The sequence below is a fragment of the Rhopilema esculentum genome, chromosome 11, assembly GCF_057945365.1.
Source record: "Rhopilema esculentum isolate cy_ngs chromosome 11, ASM5794536v1, whole genome shotgun sequence".
Lineage (NCBI taxonomy): Eukaryota > Metazoa > Cnidaria > Scyphozoa > Rhizostomeae > Rhizostomatidae > Rhopilema > Rhopilema esculentum.
In genome coordinates, this window is record NC_142825.1 from 11039544 (window position 1) to 11057751 (window position 18208).

The 18208-nt window shown below is 37.7% G+C and overlaps 1 protein-coding gene across 1 annotated transcript in view; it reads right to left on the bottom strand.

The window, feature by feature from the left end:
• The window catches only part of LOC135694199 (laminin subunit alpha-2), a 29858-nt gene extending 18096 nt beyond the window's left edge, over window positions 1-11762 (bottom strand). The window contains exons 1-11 of the mRNA XM_065212898.2: window positions 10762-11762; window positions 9444-9674; window positions 7654-7759; window positions 6820-6969; window positions 5865-6023; window positions 5366-5478; window positions 4305-4523; window positions 3427-3594; window positions 2619-2870; window positions 1719-1899; window positions 735-884 (exon numbers count right to left, since the gene is read on the bottom strand). Coding sequence (XP_065068970.2) covers window positions 735-884; window positions 1719-1899; window positions 2619-2870; window positions 3427-3594; window positions 4305-4523; window positions 5366-5478; window positions 5865-6023; window positions 6820-6969; window positions 7654-7759; window positions 9444-9674; window positions 10762-11319 — 2287 coding nt within the window. The 5' untranslated portion in view covers window positions 11320-11762. The remainder of the gene's footprint in view (window positions 1-734; window positions 885-1718; window positions 1900-2618; window positions 2871-3426; window positions 3595-4304; window positions 4524-5365; window positions 5479-5864; window positions 6024-6819; window positions 6970-7653; window positions 7760-9443; window positions 9675-10761) is intronic.
• Between the last annotated feature and the right edge of the window lie 6446 nt (window positions 11763-18208).

Genomic DNA, 18208 nt, shown 5'->3' on the forward strand with positions numbered 1-18208 from the left:
AAAATGAAAAGAAAGGTTTAACTGAACTGAACTTCAAGCATCAAATTCACTAGTGCTTTGAAAAAAAATACACAGACACAGTGCCGGACACTTGATCAAATATTGGGGGGGGGGCAATTCTTTTGTTTTGATAAGATGACGTCACATTTCCCCCATTTTTTGAGAACAAAAGACCATTGTCTTACAAAATATCGAGGGGAGACCGCCCTCTTGCCCCCCCCCCAGGTGTCCACCACTGGATAGACAATATAATTTTTGTTATCAATATAGCTATGTTATAAAAAGCTTTACACAATAACTCCAAATCAAATAACTGAAAAAAATTTATTTTGATGCCCGATGTCACTGTTGCCTGATAACTGGATTATGCGTGAATGTCTGTGTTGCAAATATCTATGCACCAAAATGTGTACAGCTCAACTTAAACAGCATCGAGCACTATTTGACAGACCGGCAAGACAGTGATTTTCAATACTAATCCCATTGACACGATATTGAAAAATAATAGCATCCACCGGCCAGAATAAGTTGCCTGATGACCTGTAGAGGTCTATGCAGCAGCAAGCATTATCTATAAAAATATCAAGCAAAGTTTTGGCAAAAACTGTATGCATGTTAAATTGTAGCGACGGTTTTTGCTCATTGATTGGATATCAATAGTTATTAAGATCTGATTGATATCAAAGATATATTACAAAAGGTTCGAATGTTTTTAGAAATACCCATAAACTCACCTGAACATCCAAGACCTGAAGAAAAATTCGCGTGGTTAGGAAGGCAAGAATCACAACGTAACCCTGTGACATTCGCTTTGCAACGGCATTGTCCACCATACTGATCACATGATGCCGTTGTGATTGATCCAATATTGTTACACTGGCAACCTTGAAAGAAAAATACTATTATGTTGCTTAACATTTTAACATCTTGGTGGCTTTGTCTATAAAAATGAGGGAAACTCTTTGATTTTTAGCTTAGGCCAAGGCAAAGAAGCTATCGATTCCATTCGTGTAAACTATTTGTCTGTCTACTTTTAAATGTAGATTAAGAAGAAAATAACTCATAATTTAGAGAACTCATAGAGAAAATTACATTTACTCTAATTTAACATCGTGAACATTTTCATTTTAAGAAGATTTTAATTAGGTTTTGACACGGTTTCCTGAAAAGCAGCCAATCTTGGCTGATGGCGCTACAGTATATAAGAAATACAAAACGAAATGGCATGAATAGAGATGACGATCTACTCCAAGACGTCTCCAAACGCCTTATCGTGAAATATCATGAAAGCTAGACGAATTTGAACAAACTACAAATGCGCAAACAACAGTACCCAAGGTGACTATGAGGTATTATTCTCAATGTGTAGGTTCAGTTGTACAGACCATGGACTCTGTGTGAAAGATGAGGGTTAGCTGTGCATTAGAAAAGATGATATTAAGCAATGCACAGTACCAATAATTATCTTCGCTATAACTCACATAACGCCACAAGGCGGAATATTATACGCATAATTATACGCATAATTATACGCATAATTATACGCATAATTATACGCATTATTCTCGAGAGGTTGCTATGCGATCTATTTGGCTGGCGCATTTGTGCAGCAAGTTGAAATCGATCCGATATCCTAAAAAGCAGCCGCTCCGCTTCTCGCGAAATATTCCGCCAAGTTGAAAACCGGCTAACGGTTACTCAAACAGTGAATGACCTACTTTGAGACGACGAAACCACTGCACCGTACAGATAGCCCATGTAAAATGCTCCTTCAGCCTGGTAAACTGACCATGATGATTGGCTGTACGCTTGATTGTAGTAGAATCGAATACGTGACTGTGTTGTTGTGTTGGCAGCCATGTATAAAGCGGAGTATCGATATGACGGCAGGACTAGCAGCTGACGAAAAAGATAATTAGTTATGACAAAAAAAGCAGGGAATTCAAGCATTGCTAATAAAAAAGGCAAATGTTTTAAAAGAAATATTTCAGAAAAAGCTGAATGAATGACATTGGCATATATTTCACTTCCTGGGTGTCTCGCTAAGCATCTTTTTGGAACAGACCATGAATTAATTGTATATGGACATAGGATTGTTATGAAATGTTATGCCCCCCCTGTGGTATCTCCCGGGGGTAAAGTTTATAGGCTGAGGACGGGGGGGGGTGCCATTTTGATATATAAAAATATATTACCAAATACCCTACGTCAAAATTTAGATACAATATGTAATGCCATACCTTTAAAACTAATTCAAACATGCAAAAATCAAGTAAATGAGAGTAAATGAGAAATGATAAATAAAGTATGAAAAAATTCTACCTTTCTTAAAAATGATACCCCAAAATTTAGACCGTGAAAAAAATCTTTCAAAAAACAAAATTTATGACAATACTTGATATTACCATAGATGAAACCCCAAATGTTTTAAAAACCCCAAATAATGGCACATCCCGTACCAGTGTATGTAGAGCGTATCGTTATTGTTCTGTAGCTTTGTAGGAATGTTTTGTAAATTTTTAAAAAGGCAGTTAAATAAGATGAAAGCTCTATTCTGTCTATTTACATTTATAGCTGTGCATTAAATTCAAATGCCAGAAATTTAACCAGATACTTACAGACGTGACAAGAATTCTTGCGTTAGCGACAGAGCTGTTAGACGGGATACTAAGTGAGATGCTGTATGCTCCTTGCGAAAGACACACCGACCCAAAACTGCGACTTTGATTATTGAAAGGTAGATTGTTATATAGTACAATATTTCCACCAACGGTTATCTGCTCGGTCGATCCATCCATTTGGCAGGCATAGGGTTGGAAAGCAAACTGACGGCTAATCGTTAGCATGGTGTTACTGAAGGTATAACTCGACTGAAGGAAAATAGAAGGTAGGCTATAATGATCTGGTGAACTCTATATTGGTGGAAGTGTTGTAGAGTGAAGATTTTCTAAGTGGGATTCAAAGTATTTTAACACCGCACAAAAGAAGAAAAGCAAAATAATGCTAGGATCTTGAATAAATTAAACAGTAAACTGAATAAAATGACCAACAAAAAGTTGTATTTCTTAATATAATCATACATGACACACGTTTGACTGTCTCGTGGTGGAAAATCGTCTCTATTTTAAAAACAAAAATTTTCTCTTTTTCAGCAGAGTGGATTTCTAACTAAGATAAAAATAAATATTTTCTCAGGTATTCACCCTTGCTGTCATGACTGATAAATATTTCTGATAATCATAAGTGATAGAAAATGGATTGGACAATTGAAAGTGCTAAACACCTCATGATCCCAGGTATGGAGCTAAAATTAAGAAATGAATTAGCAAACCCCACGTGTGATTTAAAGTCAATCACGGCTATGCATGCCTTTTGACAAGAAGGACGGAGTGGCTAGTTAATTCGAAGTTTTTTCATCAAACTTACCAGATACCGCAAAACAAACTCATAGCCAGTGGTTGCAGGTAGGGTCATGCTGAAGGACAGAACAGTGCTTGTACGGGTTCTGACATCAAGTCCTAAGGAGTATCCAACATGATGAAAGACTGATCCTCTTGAATTGACAAACCGAGATGACGATGAATAAAACGCTGCCTGTGAAAAATGCATTACCATTGAGTTAAATATCTATTCAACTGTTTACTTAAGAAATGGCGAAACGGCTTATATGTCATTGACAGCAATATAAAATAAACTGCAGAAGTAGCTCAGACTAGATAAACACTGTTTTTTTTAAGATATAAGCTGTCTGCATAAGAATTGCCAATTGATATAAATTGTATCGTCGGCAACTTGAAATCCTGATGTAACATAGTTTTCATCCCGCATTCGATTGCAACAGCAGGTCTCTCTACAATATGACTTCAAAATTTCTATTTGTTATCTATATTCTCCTCATATACATTCACTTTTTAATAAGGAACTGTCTATAAGAAAACATCCTCGTAAACTTCACGAAACTGCTTGAAAATCTTTCTTTAAAGGAATGGGTGAGAATGATTCTTTTCGGAGACTAGATACTGTCTATTCCCTGTTTAATTGACATAAATAAAAAGAAAGAAGAACCCCTTGTGAGTTACTAGTATCCTATTTTGTGTTACCTTCTGTTTTATGTTTTGCTTCTAAAAAGAAGCTCTCTAGCATTAGGCAGTTAAGAAATCTTAAAGAAATCTTGCATTGAAATCAACAAAACAAAAAGATATTGAGCGCCAACCCCTTGCACAGGTTCTTATAAAGTGTATATACTGAATGCATATGTAAAAGAACCACACATTTATGTCGATTTATGGGTGTAAGATACTTACTGAAGATGAAACTACAGCCTGGAGAGACGAAAACAGTAACTGTGAAACACTTGCGGAGTAATATCCAGACGCAAGAACTTCGCACTTTTCGCCTGAGTAATTGGGCCTACAGTAGCAGGACCCGGTATTTGAGCAGCTCGTGTTCATTGAACCGGACGGGTTACACAGACATGCTGTACACTGGGTAGGGTTGACCGACTGGATGCTGTAATAATCAACCTGGAAATGTAATCAGTTTAGTAAATTGCAGAATGCTGACATCTTTTTGAGAAAAATGTTACTAAACATTTTGATGAAACCGAATTATGGGAGCCGCTTCGATTCAGAATTGTCAAAATTGCGAAATGACCAGAAATTTAAAGTAGCTAACAATGGGTATTGCAGTCATATTGAATACGTAGGGTTTATAATTCTTGTAAAACCGTTATATTTGAAGAGAGAAATCACTTAAGGGTGAGAAAAACCCCAAAAGACCTTTAAAGGTTGACAAAGTGTATCCCGTTATGGTATGTCAAGGGGAAAACTGATACTGGATTTGTTATCAAGTTTTATGCTTTTTTATTTGAACATTATAGGAGTACAGGAAAACATGGTTTGGTGCAGGAAAAAATTCCAAAGAAAAACTTATGAAAGGAATTGGCGTGCACCATGGGGAAAAGGAGACTAGGGGACACGTCCCTCCTCTATACGAGAAAATGTTGTAGAAGGGGTATTATTTTGGCAAAGTACACTTCGTGATGAAATGATTTGAAACTGGCTTTACGTTACCCGAATATAGTTACGTACCTAACTTATTTGTGAAATGGGCGTTCTCCCTTGAAAAGGGCGTGGTAATAATAATTAATTTTGTCCAACAAGCACATTTCAATGACTGACACCGCCACTCTTTAAGAGTGAGTTGGATCTACGTCTCCCTTCAAAACCTTTCATTTGCAGTTTGAAATTTTTATCAAGAAAGATTTCTTTATTCTAAATGGGTTTCTCGGTTAATCCCTCGACCTAGACATATAAACAAGACAAGTAGTGAGAAAGGTCTGTTGGCTTAAAGTTAAAATTCTTACACGACACTGATTGCAGGTCCTTCCCGCAAACCCGAGACGACACGAACATTGTCCCGTATGTGAATCGCAAATGTTACTTCCATTGACGGTAGCCCAAGCCATACATCCACATGCTACAAAATAAACACAAAAAATTCATCAAGCGGTGTCACTGCGATGTGGAATTTTCATTCGAGGGGCAAATCATTTCAATAAAAACTTGTACTACGTTTGCGAAAATCTTATTATTTTATCTGAAAATCACTGGAAATCCTTTTGTTTTAGGGAAAATCTTGTACGCTAATTCCAAGAATGAATTGCCCCTCGCTTTCATTTAGAATCTTTGAAATCAATAATGGACCGTTTGGACCGGGTTCTCCTCCATTTTCTGCCTTTTACAACGGAAACTTCCTTTACCGTGTAACTCACATGATCTGAGGCTTGCCAACAAAATTCTTTGCAAAAAAATTGGGTGACGATCAAAGAGCCTTTTTAAGTTAAAAGCTACTTCACTACCTACCATTGCAGCCATTTGCATTTGACGTATTAAGTCCCCAGAATTGTTCTTTACAGGTGTCGCATTTAGAACCTTGGACATTCTGCTTGCAATTGCACAACCCCGTGGTTTCATTACAAATACGGCCACTGACACTCACGCCCCTCAAGTCGCAGCCGCAATCTGTCAAAAAAACAATAATGTAAAGGAATTTCAAATATGATCTAAAAGTAGTACTAAAAAGGTCTTTAGTTATCATACAAGTTTAGTAGAAATCATCACTGAGGCGATAATTACTGCATCAACCATTATCATTAGTATCAGTATAGGCATTAGATAAACTAATTTTAGCATTAGTATATATAAGTTTCAAGTTTTAATACAGTATTAGAATTGGTATATATCAGATTTGGTAGTAGCAGATATTGGTCATTAATATTAATGTTGGTATAAGTCAGGGCCCGTGCCACCGGGAGGGGGGGGGGGGCAGGGTGGCCTTGGCCCCCCACTTTTTGCAGAGCAAGTAGTTTAAAAGTTGCAGTAAAAGGGATAGGAAGTCTTGGCCTGCAACTTTTTTAGTCTTGCCCCCCCCCCACTTTCAAATTGGTGGCGCTGGCCCTGTTAGTACTAATATTAGCACTGGTATTGGTACTACTAGTAATATGAGTATAATTATACACCTACAAATTAGAATTAGAATGAGCATAAGCATCAATATCTTATTGGCTGTACTGCAACAGCCTGGGCATACAGATGTACAATAATATTTGTTGGCAACATCATTGGAAAAGAGATCTTGACCTTCTGTTAAATATTTATCATCCAAAACGTTATTGTGATAAATAATTGTCCAGAAAGCCAGCAGCTAAAGGCAAATTCAACAGAATGAATTTTTCAACTTGAGACAAGTGATAATGTCATGATGTACCATTAGGTGCAATGGCATAAAAACAGATCAAACATTTCAGAATCAACATACCAACACAGATTCTCTGAGGATTACGGTGGAATCCTGAGAGACACTGATTGCAGAAGTCTCCAGTTGTATTTCTTGTACAGTTTTGGCAGACACCATGTCCTTTTGCAGCATCATAAACACAGCTCGTGGCAAGTGAACTGCAATTGCACGCTGCAAAATAAGAAACAAAAACAAATCAAACAATGCTTCATTCACATTATACTAACAGTAAATGACAGAAAAAAGCACCCAGTGTGAACAATCCCAACAATAAAATTGTTCTTATAAATGACTGTTTGAATCCAAGCATCCCTGTTGGGTTAAAATTTACTTTGATAAGCAGTCCTCTCTTAGAAGAATTTGCTTAAAGATGCTTGTAACAATTAGTTTGACACAGGAGTACTTATTCAGCAGTGGTTCTAACTGTTTGGCAGGTGTGCATGGTAGCTCATTTCTGGTTACCAATTAAATCATTTCAAAATGGCTACTGTCACAAACGGATACAAATTATAAAAAGTTTTTTTTTAAATATTTGAATATTTAAAAATAAACTGCAAATCAAGGTAGTAAATTTGCAGGTAGAGAAGGAAACTTCACAATTTTGATCTTTTTGGACTTTCGAGAAACGCCAAATAAAGAAAATTAATTACAAAGTTTGTTCTTAACTGTGCTTTAAAAGAGTAAAACAAATCTTTAGAAGAAGAAGAAGAAGCCCAAGAGGACTTTTGCAAGGGCATACAAACTATCCTAACTGAAATTTTTCTACAAAAACCCTGCATGAAATTTCAGTTGATATGGAAATAAAAAAAGTATAGCTATGAAAAATTTAACAGTTTAAGCAGGGTAAAAACTTACATTCACAAGCAATTCCATATCGCCAAGGCTTATTGTTGAAAAATGGTTGGCACTCTTGACAGTTGTCACCTTGAGTGTTCTTTTGGCAGATACACTTACTGTTATTCTAGAAAATAATGAATTAGCATTATTGAAAATGATTTGGATAGACATGGTGAAAATTCAATCAGAATTGATATAAAAAAATTGATAATAGTGACCAAATACAGGAAAAGCGGAATTTTGACTATCTTACTTCAAACATACTAAAACTTTCTTCCAACTTAGAATGCTTTTCTACTTCACAATGGCGTTATCACTATAAAAACTTGACACAGTTCAATCACTGATTCAACCTATTTGTTTCAGCAGTTCTAAAAGTTATGGCTTTTGGAAGACTAGTTTCAGTGAACCATGATTAATACAGAGCAGGGAAAGTGATAGGCCATCTGATTATTGATTATCTGTCCCTAGTACCCTTCCCAATTCCCCACACCCCTGGTCACGACGCCCCTGTTTACAAGCTAGGATCCGAAAGTTGTATTCAACCCATGTTAGGTGAGGTTACCCATGTGAAATGTTGAAAAATATGATGTTATGCATCCGTGACACCCCCCACACCCCCAGTCATAACGCCCCTGCCTACTACTCACGAAAGCAAACAAAAACTGAAAAGCAATGCTATAATTTGGACAGAAATTTGAGCTCTGAATTACACTGATGATTTTGGGTTATTTAGAAAAAACAGGAAATAATAATTCAACAGAACAAAAGTTTAACGCTTGCTCAAAAATCAAATAAATCTGCCGGGAAATACGCTTGACGACCTGTTGTGTCCTTGGTGTAGAGGGTTATTAGATCAAAAAAAGGTATTGAAAACCCAATGTTGAAATTGCTGAATTGTTTTCTTGAGGGGTAATCCTGTGCAAAACATGATATTGTGGTCAGCTGGGAAGTTTTTTTATACTTGATCAAGTTTATTCAAAAAAGGTCAAAAAATTATTTTGCTCCGTGGCATATTGTTGTTAGGTTTTGAGGGGCTCGATAAATCGCTCTCCAAGGCTTTTTTTGGTGTGGTCGAAGGAGCGCCTTTCCAGGGCAAGGCCTGCAACAGCTGTGTGAAATTAACATAATATCTGTTGTTGAGTGTTAAGGGAAATCGTATACCCAGTGGCATACCCAAGGAGGGGAATAGGGGGTCCAGACCCCCCACTTTCCTAAAATATGGTCCTCGAGATATGTCCAAAAACAATGTAAAACTCATTGGTTGAAGGGGGGGTAGTATACTGTATGCTTGTGTCAATAATATGTAAAATACTTTGCTATTTACCGTAGCTAGAATGAATCAAATAATGGGGGAAAATTTTGCAAAAAGGTGTTTCCTTGCATTTGCGAGTGTTTGAAGGGCGTGGCCCAAAAAAATTTTTGGGGGCTATGCCCCAGACCCCCTCCCCCCATTGCTACAGCCCTGGGTATGCCACTGCGTATACCAGTAATCGAAAACCGACCAGCAAGAAATTTGAAGCCAGTGGACAATAAATTACACCAAAGCCATTGCTTACATGCACCAGACTTGAAAAAGTGGAAAACATAACATAAACTCTTGCTGATTTTTAAAAGCAAGTAACTATCCTTCTGTTAGGGAAAGGGGAAATTTATAAAGAAATAAATTTTCAGTCAATTTATACATCAGGTGTTGATTCAGAAACAAGAAAATCCAAATTGTAATTGTAAAATATCTAGCATGATATAGTGCCTCTATATAGTTAAGTCAACTAATTCATATTGAAATAGTTAAGAATAAAACTTACACTTGCACTGCATTGGTCTCCCATTCCATTACAGTAACATGAGCCTTGGAGATCAAAGTTCTTTATTGCAAAATAATATTTTAGTTGTGCACTGTTTCTGTCAAAACCTGGTGGAGTTCGATAGCTGCTGAGGACATATCTCAGATTGGTGAAAATGAAGTAATCTCTAACTGTGAGATCTGTTTGAATTTGATTCATAATCGTTTCATCAGTCCTTGGCATGTATGATACCTAAAAAGGATCGTGGGTAATTCAACAAATAAGAAGGATTAAGTATTATAGATCTTACTAAAATGTAGAAAGTGTAAGCAAGGGCAATAATGTTTCAATAGTAATGGTATATTTACACTTAATTTGAGCAGGTAAGTATAAATTATCTAAAATGCACTGTTATGATAGCTGATTGGTGGATGTAAAAAATGAAAACAATTAAATGTGATTTTTTAACATTCCTTTCATTTCATCAAGCCTTTCTCTTGCATTCAAAATGTAGATGTGTAATTCTGTGCGACTTAAACAAACTTCTTGAAATGAACATTTACCAGCAGGTGTGATTAGACTGCATGCCTTTCCCAAAGAGAACTGAATTTAAGGATTTATAGCTCATTCTCCACTAAATATTTCACAGCATATAGAAATATTTTTTACATGACCAATTTCTTCCTTCATTCCAGGCATTGCTGGGTTGGAAAAATGGCTTTCTACACAGGTGACAAGCAAATGGTGTATCATATACTGTGACAAATAGGCCCCCAATATCAATATTCTAAACTTGGGATGATTTTTTATGAGGATGCCCTCGCATTGAAAATTTGCAGGTTGTTGAGATTAATAACTAGAAAGCACTGGAAATAAATCATGCACATTGATGGTCATGATTAAGAATACAACCACGTCTCTCTGTTGTCCTGAAAAACAAGTCTGCAGAGTATTGCTGATGAAGGCAATGGTTGTGCAGCACACTGAACTTTGAAATATTTAAAACTGCTCTGTTATGGAATGGGATTAATAGCAAACAGAATAAATGGGATTAATTGTCTGCCTATGAAAAACTTTCCACTCTGGCATACAATATGCTTTTTTATTGACGTTTGCACTGAGTGTAGAGTTTACATCACTTATTTTCAAGATATCCGGCATGGACTAACATTGTTTGTTGGTGCACATCCAGTGTGATCTTTACAAGGACTCCACCCTGGGTTTGCACACAGAAGATGTGGTTAAAATGACTGTGAATTTGTAAGATATCACTGCTATACTTTGCAGACTGGCTGATAAACATTTATAGAAATCTAAATTGAAAAGATTTTCTTCATACCGCTTTTGGAGAAAGTGTTAGTGAGATTTCCATACACACTGGTAGCTTTGCGCGATAGCTTGTTGATGGGCTTATTCCAGAAGATGTAAGACAGTTTATAGCTGAATGGTGTATCAGGCCATATGATCTTCCAAAATCTTGAGATCGCTCTATAAAGACGTATGATGGGTAGTCAAATTCAAATATAACTGTTACTTGATGAAGTAAAAGTTTCTGGTTCAGGTCAATTTGAATTGTCACTGGGGCATCAAAGTTTTTGCTTTTCCAGTAAGTAGGGTTTGATTCAGCATCAATCATATCTTGTATTTGATATCTTCTATTTGGATCTGATGCATTGCAAAAGAGACCACAAGTTGTTGGAGAGCAAAATTCTTCAACTGGGTTGCCACACGGGGCACTAACACTAATATATGTCTGATTCGTTCTCCCATCTCGAAGGAGATTCTGTGGAGGTGGTGGTGTACATGGTGCATTATTTGTACAGGTTGACTCTGCTATCTTGAAACAAAAGGGAAGAAGCTGCAGCGTAATTGCAAACCTTACAAGCTTGTACATCATGGTGTGTATGGATTTCTGGAAACAAGTTTGAGAATTCAAAAGAAAAACAGTATCAATGCTAACAGAAAAGAACTCCAAGTTCAACGATATGCAGAGACTGCATGAGCCTTCTTTGCATCCATTTTAATTCTATGCATCCGAGAAAATCAGTGTACAAGGTTAACATTACAGAAAACTTCCCTTATCTGCAGCATCAATAGTGACTGGCCACTTCAATGTTTGTCTTTGAGAATGGCAAAGCTATCCAGTACAGAAAGAACGAAAAGGCAAATCCTTGAAAATTCCACTTATATAGGTGCAAATGCTAATTGTTGCTATCGATTTTCTTTCATATAGCATCAAGATGACAATTGCATTATGCTGCAAATCTTTCGTATATTTCAAATCTTAGCTTCGAAAGCCATCTTGAATGCAACTCAAACAGAACAGTTGATGTTTGAAAGGGAGGCATTCAACATTTAAATTTGAAGACGCTCGGTGCGGTCCATTAAGGAGAATTTAGCAATTCATCGTGGGGACAAAGATCCGGACTCAAAGCTGAAAGCAGAAGAAAAAGTCTCAAGCAAAATCTTTTCCTTTTACTGTGATATTTGAAATCGATTTACTTCAATGCCTTGTAGAGGGACATGCTAAAACGATATTTATAACCTGAAAGAAGTGTTAGGGGGTAGATTATGAGCCCCCTCCAGATTATGAGCTCAAGCCCTACTCTAATATTTTCAGATCTTGCAAACGTGGCATGATAATGAAGCAAATTTTTTTCAAATATTCTAAAACAAGAAACGAGTAATCGACGAAAAAAAATTAAAACCACTACAACTATGAAGAAGCAAAAAACTAAAATTTCGCAATTTCCAAATTATGTTCTTAAATGTTTGGCATAGAACTTTAGATACAGACAATGTAATTCCTTCAAAAGTCTCTGTAATGAATGAAGGACCGCGAAATATGTAAATTTTGGCTTTCAGTAAAAAAGCCACCTTTTGTCACTATTGTTCTGAAACAATGTTATCCCTAGTAATTCTCTCCTTCCTGCGGTACTGAAAGAAATGCACACCCTTCCCCCCTCCCTCATTGTCTACTCCCCACTGAAAGGATTAAATTTTTGCTAATGCTTTAAAAGCATTAGCAAAAAGTAAAGGTCTGATTATTCACTTGTCATTTTCATGGTTAGAGAACAGTTAGAAGTCAAAACACAAGGTCCCTACGATGTGATCAAAATATAGATTCTCCTTTTGCGTTTGTAGACTTTGTGTTCTTTTGTTGGTAGATCAAAATGATTTGTTTGAGTTGGTATCTAGGGAACAGAAAGCAGTTATCTTTGAGTCATGCAAAAGCACAAAGTAAAATTCTAACCCCACGGGTCGTCTGGCGTTTTAACGGGTACCCGAATGCTGTTTTAATAACCATTTATTGATCATCGTCATGAGTCAGAGTCATGCAATCGTGCCTTATCGACATTTTGTAAACAAGAATCTGCGAATTAAACATTTGTTGATAACTGTCTTCATCTAACAGGTTGTGAATCATGGGGCCGTGGAAGGCCATACGCGCAGAAGTATAAACATCTTGTCAAAAACCTTCGTATTTTTTCGGATGAATAACAATCTTATTTTCAATGTGTAACCTCACCTAGCATGGGTTGAATACAAATTTCGGATCCTAGCTTGTAAGCCACCGTGAAATCCAGACATACAGCTTGTAAACCACCACTGAAGCATAATGACTAAAAGTGTCACCTAACGCATTTTCCACTTAAAGAGAACAATTTTTAAATGCAATTTTGAAGAATTTTGTATATTGATTGCAGATGACGAGCCTTGACAGAAAAAAAGCCTATGTTCGGACTGGGAGTGGAGGTAGTAACTAAGCCTAATTTTGGACGGGGACGTGCCATTTGCAGGGCCCGGGCCACAGGAGGGCCGGGGGCCATTGCCCCCAATTTTCTTTCTAACTATGGGTATCAAATCCCCCTTTTAAGTATTAAATAGGTAGCCCCCTTTTTGCCCCCCCCCCTTTTAGAATCGGTGGCGCGGGCACTGCATTTTGTTCGAATGGAGATTATTTTTGTTAAAGGCATTTGACACAGGTAAATTGCACATGATGCCGATTATTCCGCAATTTTGCAGGGTAAACCTGAATAATGGCACGGTCCCATACTTTCAAAGATATTATGGTACCATGCAACTGCTCGTGGACTACGTTATCATAAAATGGCCAATTGCGTTGAATCCTACCGAACCCTGAATTTCTCAGGGTCTCTCGCATACCATAATCAACAACTTCTCTCGAATGGATTCACAAGAAATATAAAACAATGATCCTCTGCCTTAGTTCTTCTTCGAAAACACTTTATTTGATTGATGTTTCTGAATCAACTTCTGTATTTGCGAAAGAAGAACAAGCTCAAAAATGTTGCTTCTAATGATCAGGCATTTCATGGGAATGTCCCTGAAATGACCTTTAAAGGAAAATGATGATATTCGAGGGGTCATTCGCTCTTACATAAAGCACACGAGATTTTCACAGTAAATGATTTCCAAGGATTTTCAGATAAAACAATAAGATTTCACCAAAGTTGTACAAAATTTCATGGAGTAATATCTAGAATGCGACGATTTATTTGAATTCTTCCTCGATAATTTCTTTTGTCTTTCAGACTTTTGTCAGTCTTCATCAAACTTCAGGCTTTAACACTTGTAACATATACTAGACTTTATTCGTGTTTTGTTACCCTCACATTAATATTTTTTGTATCAATATGCATCTACAAATGGCCAATACGTCTTTGGGCTTTGCTTCTGTCAAAACAGGTACATATGATATGGGGCAGAACATCATCTGGTTCTCCACTGTTCTCATCATTTAGCCAGTGGCAAAGCCTTGTTGTAGGTGATGGTCCTGCCCAGGGAGGAAAGGTCGGATGTTTGTGGGTGAAGCCCCCAGGAAAATTATGCGTTCTTTCTATGCAGACCTAATCTTATCTTACATGCAAACAAAAGTTGTTCTGATGACCATATACATGGCTTGGATCTCCTCTGGACATACTGCGATCTGGTGAGCAATAGAAATCATTCTGACGAGAGAAGAAACAACTCGGCTTCAAAAAGGCTTCAAAAACTTGTTATCAGGATTCATTTACATGGATTTCCTTCAAGAAAATTGATGCTGAGATTTTTGTCAAAATAATTTGGCATATTTGAAAATACATAAATTGGAGCTTCCTAATGTTCTAACATTTGAAATTTCCAAAAAATGACATTATTTGTTATTATATTGTTATTGATATTTCTGTTTGATGAAAAAGATTTTTGAATTTGAGTTTGAATTGAGGGCAGAAATAAGATAATGGTTTTGTAAATAAATAGGGGTAGTTTCTATAGCCCGCTTATTCCATGCAAATATTTGTTGGGCTGACCAACTGTTACAAAAGCTCTTTCTTAATAGGTATAATTGACCAGTGGCGGAAATTGAGCATTTTTCCTGGGGGGGGGGGGCAAAGACACTTAATAAACCGACAAAATTTTTGCATACATTTCTAGCAGGGATATAGTCGTATAATTGTAACACGGGGGGAGGGGGGGGGGTCTTTGAAATTTCTAAGTTTTTCCTTTCATGTAGTAAGTACATTTTAAGCATGACAAGGGTTTATGTTTTTCCGATCATTGGTTGAGCAGTCAGGCAGGTACATTAATTGTTTCAGCGGGCACCTGAGGTCAGAACATTGATACCATGGAAAGGACGGGGGAAAAATTTAATTGCAAGTTAGGGGCAAAATGTTTATATTGCTTTAGTGAAAGCCGCCACCACGGTTGGCGGCGAGAAAAGTTTTGCACTATGACATTCTAAGAATGACCAGAAATAGAATATAAAATATTCATAGCATCGATAAGAAAAAGCCTTATTTCTAAAATTAATGACCCATTGGTTGGATTTTGAAATGACACATTTTCTCTTGTGTTAACAAAAGAGGACTTTTCTATATATATATGTCAAACTTTGTGTATATTTTCATGCATATAAAGTTTGCACTGCGTCTAAATCTTTCAGTTACTCTCTTTTCTTTTTCTGGTTTAATCGTCAATAGCTGACCTGTGGTGAGGTAACAATTCTTTGCAGATTTATTGCATTACATGATTCTTGGCTGCATCCATGCACAAACATTGAGGGGGCTGAGAGCCCCCACTTTTTCGAAAATTTTAACAAGGGGCACTGCATCACCCTGAGCCTCCCTTATCACTACATCCCTGAGCCTGTTTAGGATGGTACCCTTATTTGGGAGATGCTTCCTCCCTACATCTCCATTAATTTGCTAACTCAGACATCAGAAGGTCAGTCATGAGGCTACGTTCCCACATCATCGGCGACTGGTGCATCGGCTCAAATCGCTCAACCTACCATATATCACTAAAAGGGGTTGCTAAGGGAAGTTACACAATAACCCCCCAAATATGATTGATAATTGGGAAGGAATGGACAGGAACAGCCTCGCTTCTCCATTAATGGCCGATGCACCAGTCCTGCCTAATAGCATCAAAAAACGTAAAAGAAACTCAACACGAAAAGCTATACTGAAAAGGCATATTGCATAAAAAATGAGGGAGGGGACTCCGGACCTCAGGGGAGGCTGGGAAAATAAAACAGCCTATGTGTATTGTTGCTTCACCAAGCAAGGTAAGACCCACGCTATGCCAAAACCTTCAATACCCCTATATTAACCAAGGGAATAAAAACGCCACGAAACACACATCTTACCCTAGCTTTACAAATCAAGCTCTCAGGAGGCCGAAAGACTCCCCTAAAGGAGATGCAAGAAAAACGCGAGGAAACGTGAAACAAGAGACCATAATGAATAAGAAATAAGAAAAATCTTAAGCGAATTGGCTAAAGCTCAAAAGCCCTTCGTGAAATTAACTCTGATGAAATTTAATTTAATCATTATTATAGGAATATATTCCCGATCAAGTTGCATTAAGCTGCAAATATTTATTTCTCGATGGAAACACGGGAATGTCGCTTTTTCAAAGGGAACACGGGAACAGTTCCCACATTGAGACCCTCAGAGTGAAAACTGGGCAAGTCAGGGCATTTTTTGAACATTGTAACTACTGGGCCACTGGCCCAGTGGGCCCCTCTTCCGGCCCAGTAAAAAAGCAAAATTTAGGGCTTTCGGCCCACTAGTTTGGCCCCTTTTCACAAATGTTTTTTTCAAAATGTAAAAAGTAAAAAATTAGTCTTTCACATTGTGCCACTTGTTGAGCACAGAAGGAAAGGCCCTTTGCATATCTATCCTCTTTCTGGGATTTCTGTCGAGGCTCTATGTTGCTATGGTTGCTAGTTTATGTACGGTGTTGTCATGGTCATTTTAGACTGTGTTCTAAAATCGAAATAGAAAGATCAAAAGTTTGTCAGCTAGAAATCCATGTTAGAAATGAAAAGAAAAGCAACAAAGAGTGGTCACGAGAAACGTTTGGAAAAAAAGAAGAATGAATTGAAAGAGGCTGCCACTGCAAGTAGCCAAACATCGCTACTCTCCTCGTTTGGATTTACCAAATCAAACACCAGCAGTCGGCCTAAGACTGCCAGTCCTATTGATGTCGATAGTGATGATACTCATGCAGACATAGGCCATGGCCTTGGCCTTGCTGACGCCGAAACTTCGAAACCAGACAGTGCCTCGTCAAAAATCGATTCCACAGATGATCGTTGGTACAAAGGCAAAAAATTAGACTTGAATTGGCTGCTTTTAGCTGAATCTTGCCTGGAATTAAGTAGGGAAGAACAGAAAGGACAAAAAAAACGACGACGTCCCGTTGTCACTTGCTTACTTTGCAGCAAGTATGAACCTGAAGTGAAAAGGTATGCCACTAATGGACGAATACCAGTTGCCAGTGGAGTCCGGGTTGATGGGAAAGACAGACTGTGTTTACTTGTTGATCATTTGCTTTCCTCTGCTCACAATGAAGCATTAAGATTGAAGAAACTTGAAGAAGCGTGGAGTCTCTCGTCAGACAGTCATCCTTGGGTCAAAGTTATGAAACAATGCAAAATACAAACATTAGAGTTTCTTTTACGAATGGCTGTTGATGTTTACAATGATTGTAGAACGGAAACACTCAGTGCAAGAAGTTGGCCATCAAGGTCTTTGGCAACTGAACATAGCAATGCTTTACTCCATAATTTTGAGACAGAAGGATGGCACACAGATTTTGTTCCTTTTAGTCAACCAAGCTCTGTATACCATTATAGGGATCCAGTAACCTATGCAGCAATGAGAGACATAGTTGCTAAGCAAGAGATGAAAAAAACTGCTGATGTATTAAAAGATTGTCTGTGCTTTTCTGTTCAAATTGATGGAAGTGCTGACAAGCAGCAGGTTGATTCTAAATTTATAACAGCAAGGTTAGTCCCAACGAATGAAGTGAGTGTGAAGACCGTTTTTCTTGGCATCGCCAGCAGTGATTTAGGAGGAGCTGAAGGACTTCTTGATTCATTTATTTCGTGCTTGAAAAGTGTTGGTGTGGAGACAGAGAAGCTTGTTGGAGTCACCACTGATGGAGAAAAAGCAAACACAGGCAAAAACGCAGGATTATGGACATTGCTCAAACAACATATTGGCAGGGATATCCTGACAGCGTGGTGTGTTTGTCATCGTTCAGATTTGGCCCTTGAATCTGTTCAACTGAGGTCCCTGAACTCCATCTCTGGATGGCTGATGTTCTTGCTCTTTCGACATTCTTCCACTCATCCCCACGTCGCACAAAGTTGCTGCACAAAGAAAATGGTCAGGCTCTTGCTTTTCCAAAGCATTTTGAGGTCAGGTTTGCAGAGCACACTTTGAATTTGCTGAAAGCAATTTTGAATAACCTGGAAGCAGCAAGAAGGCTTT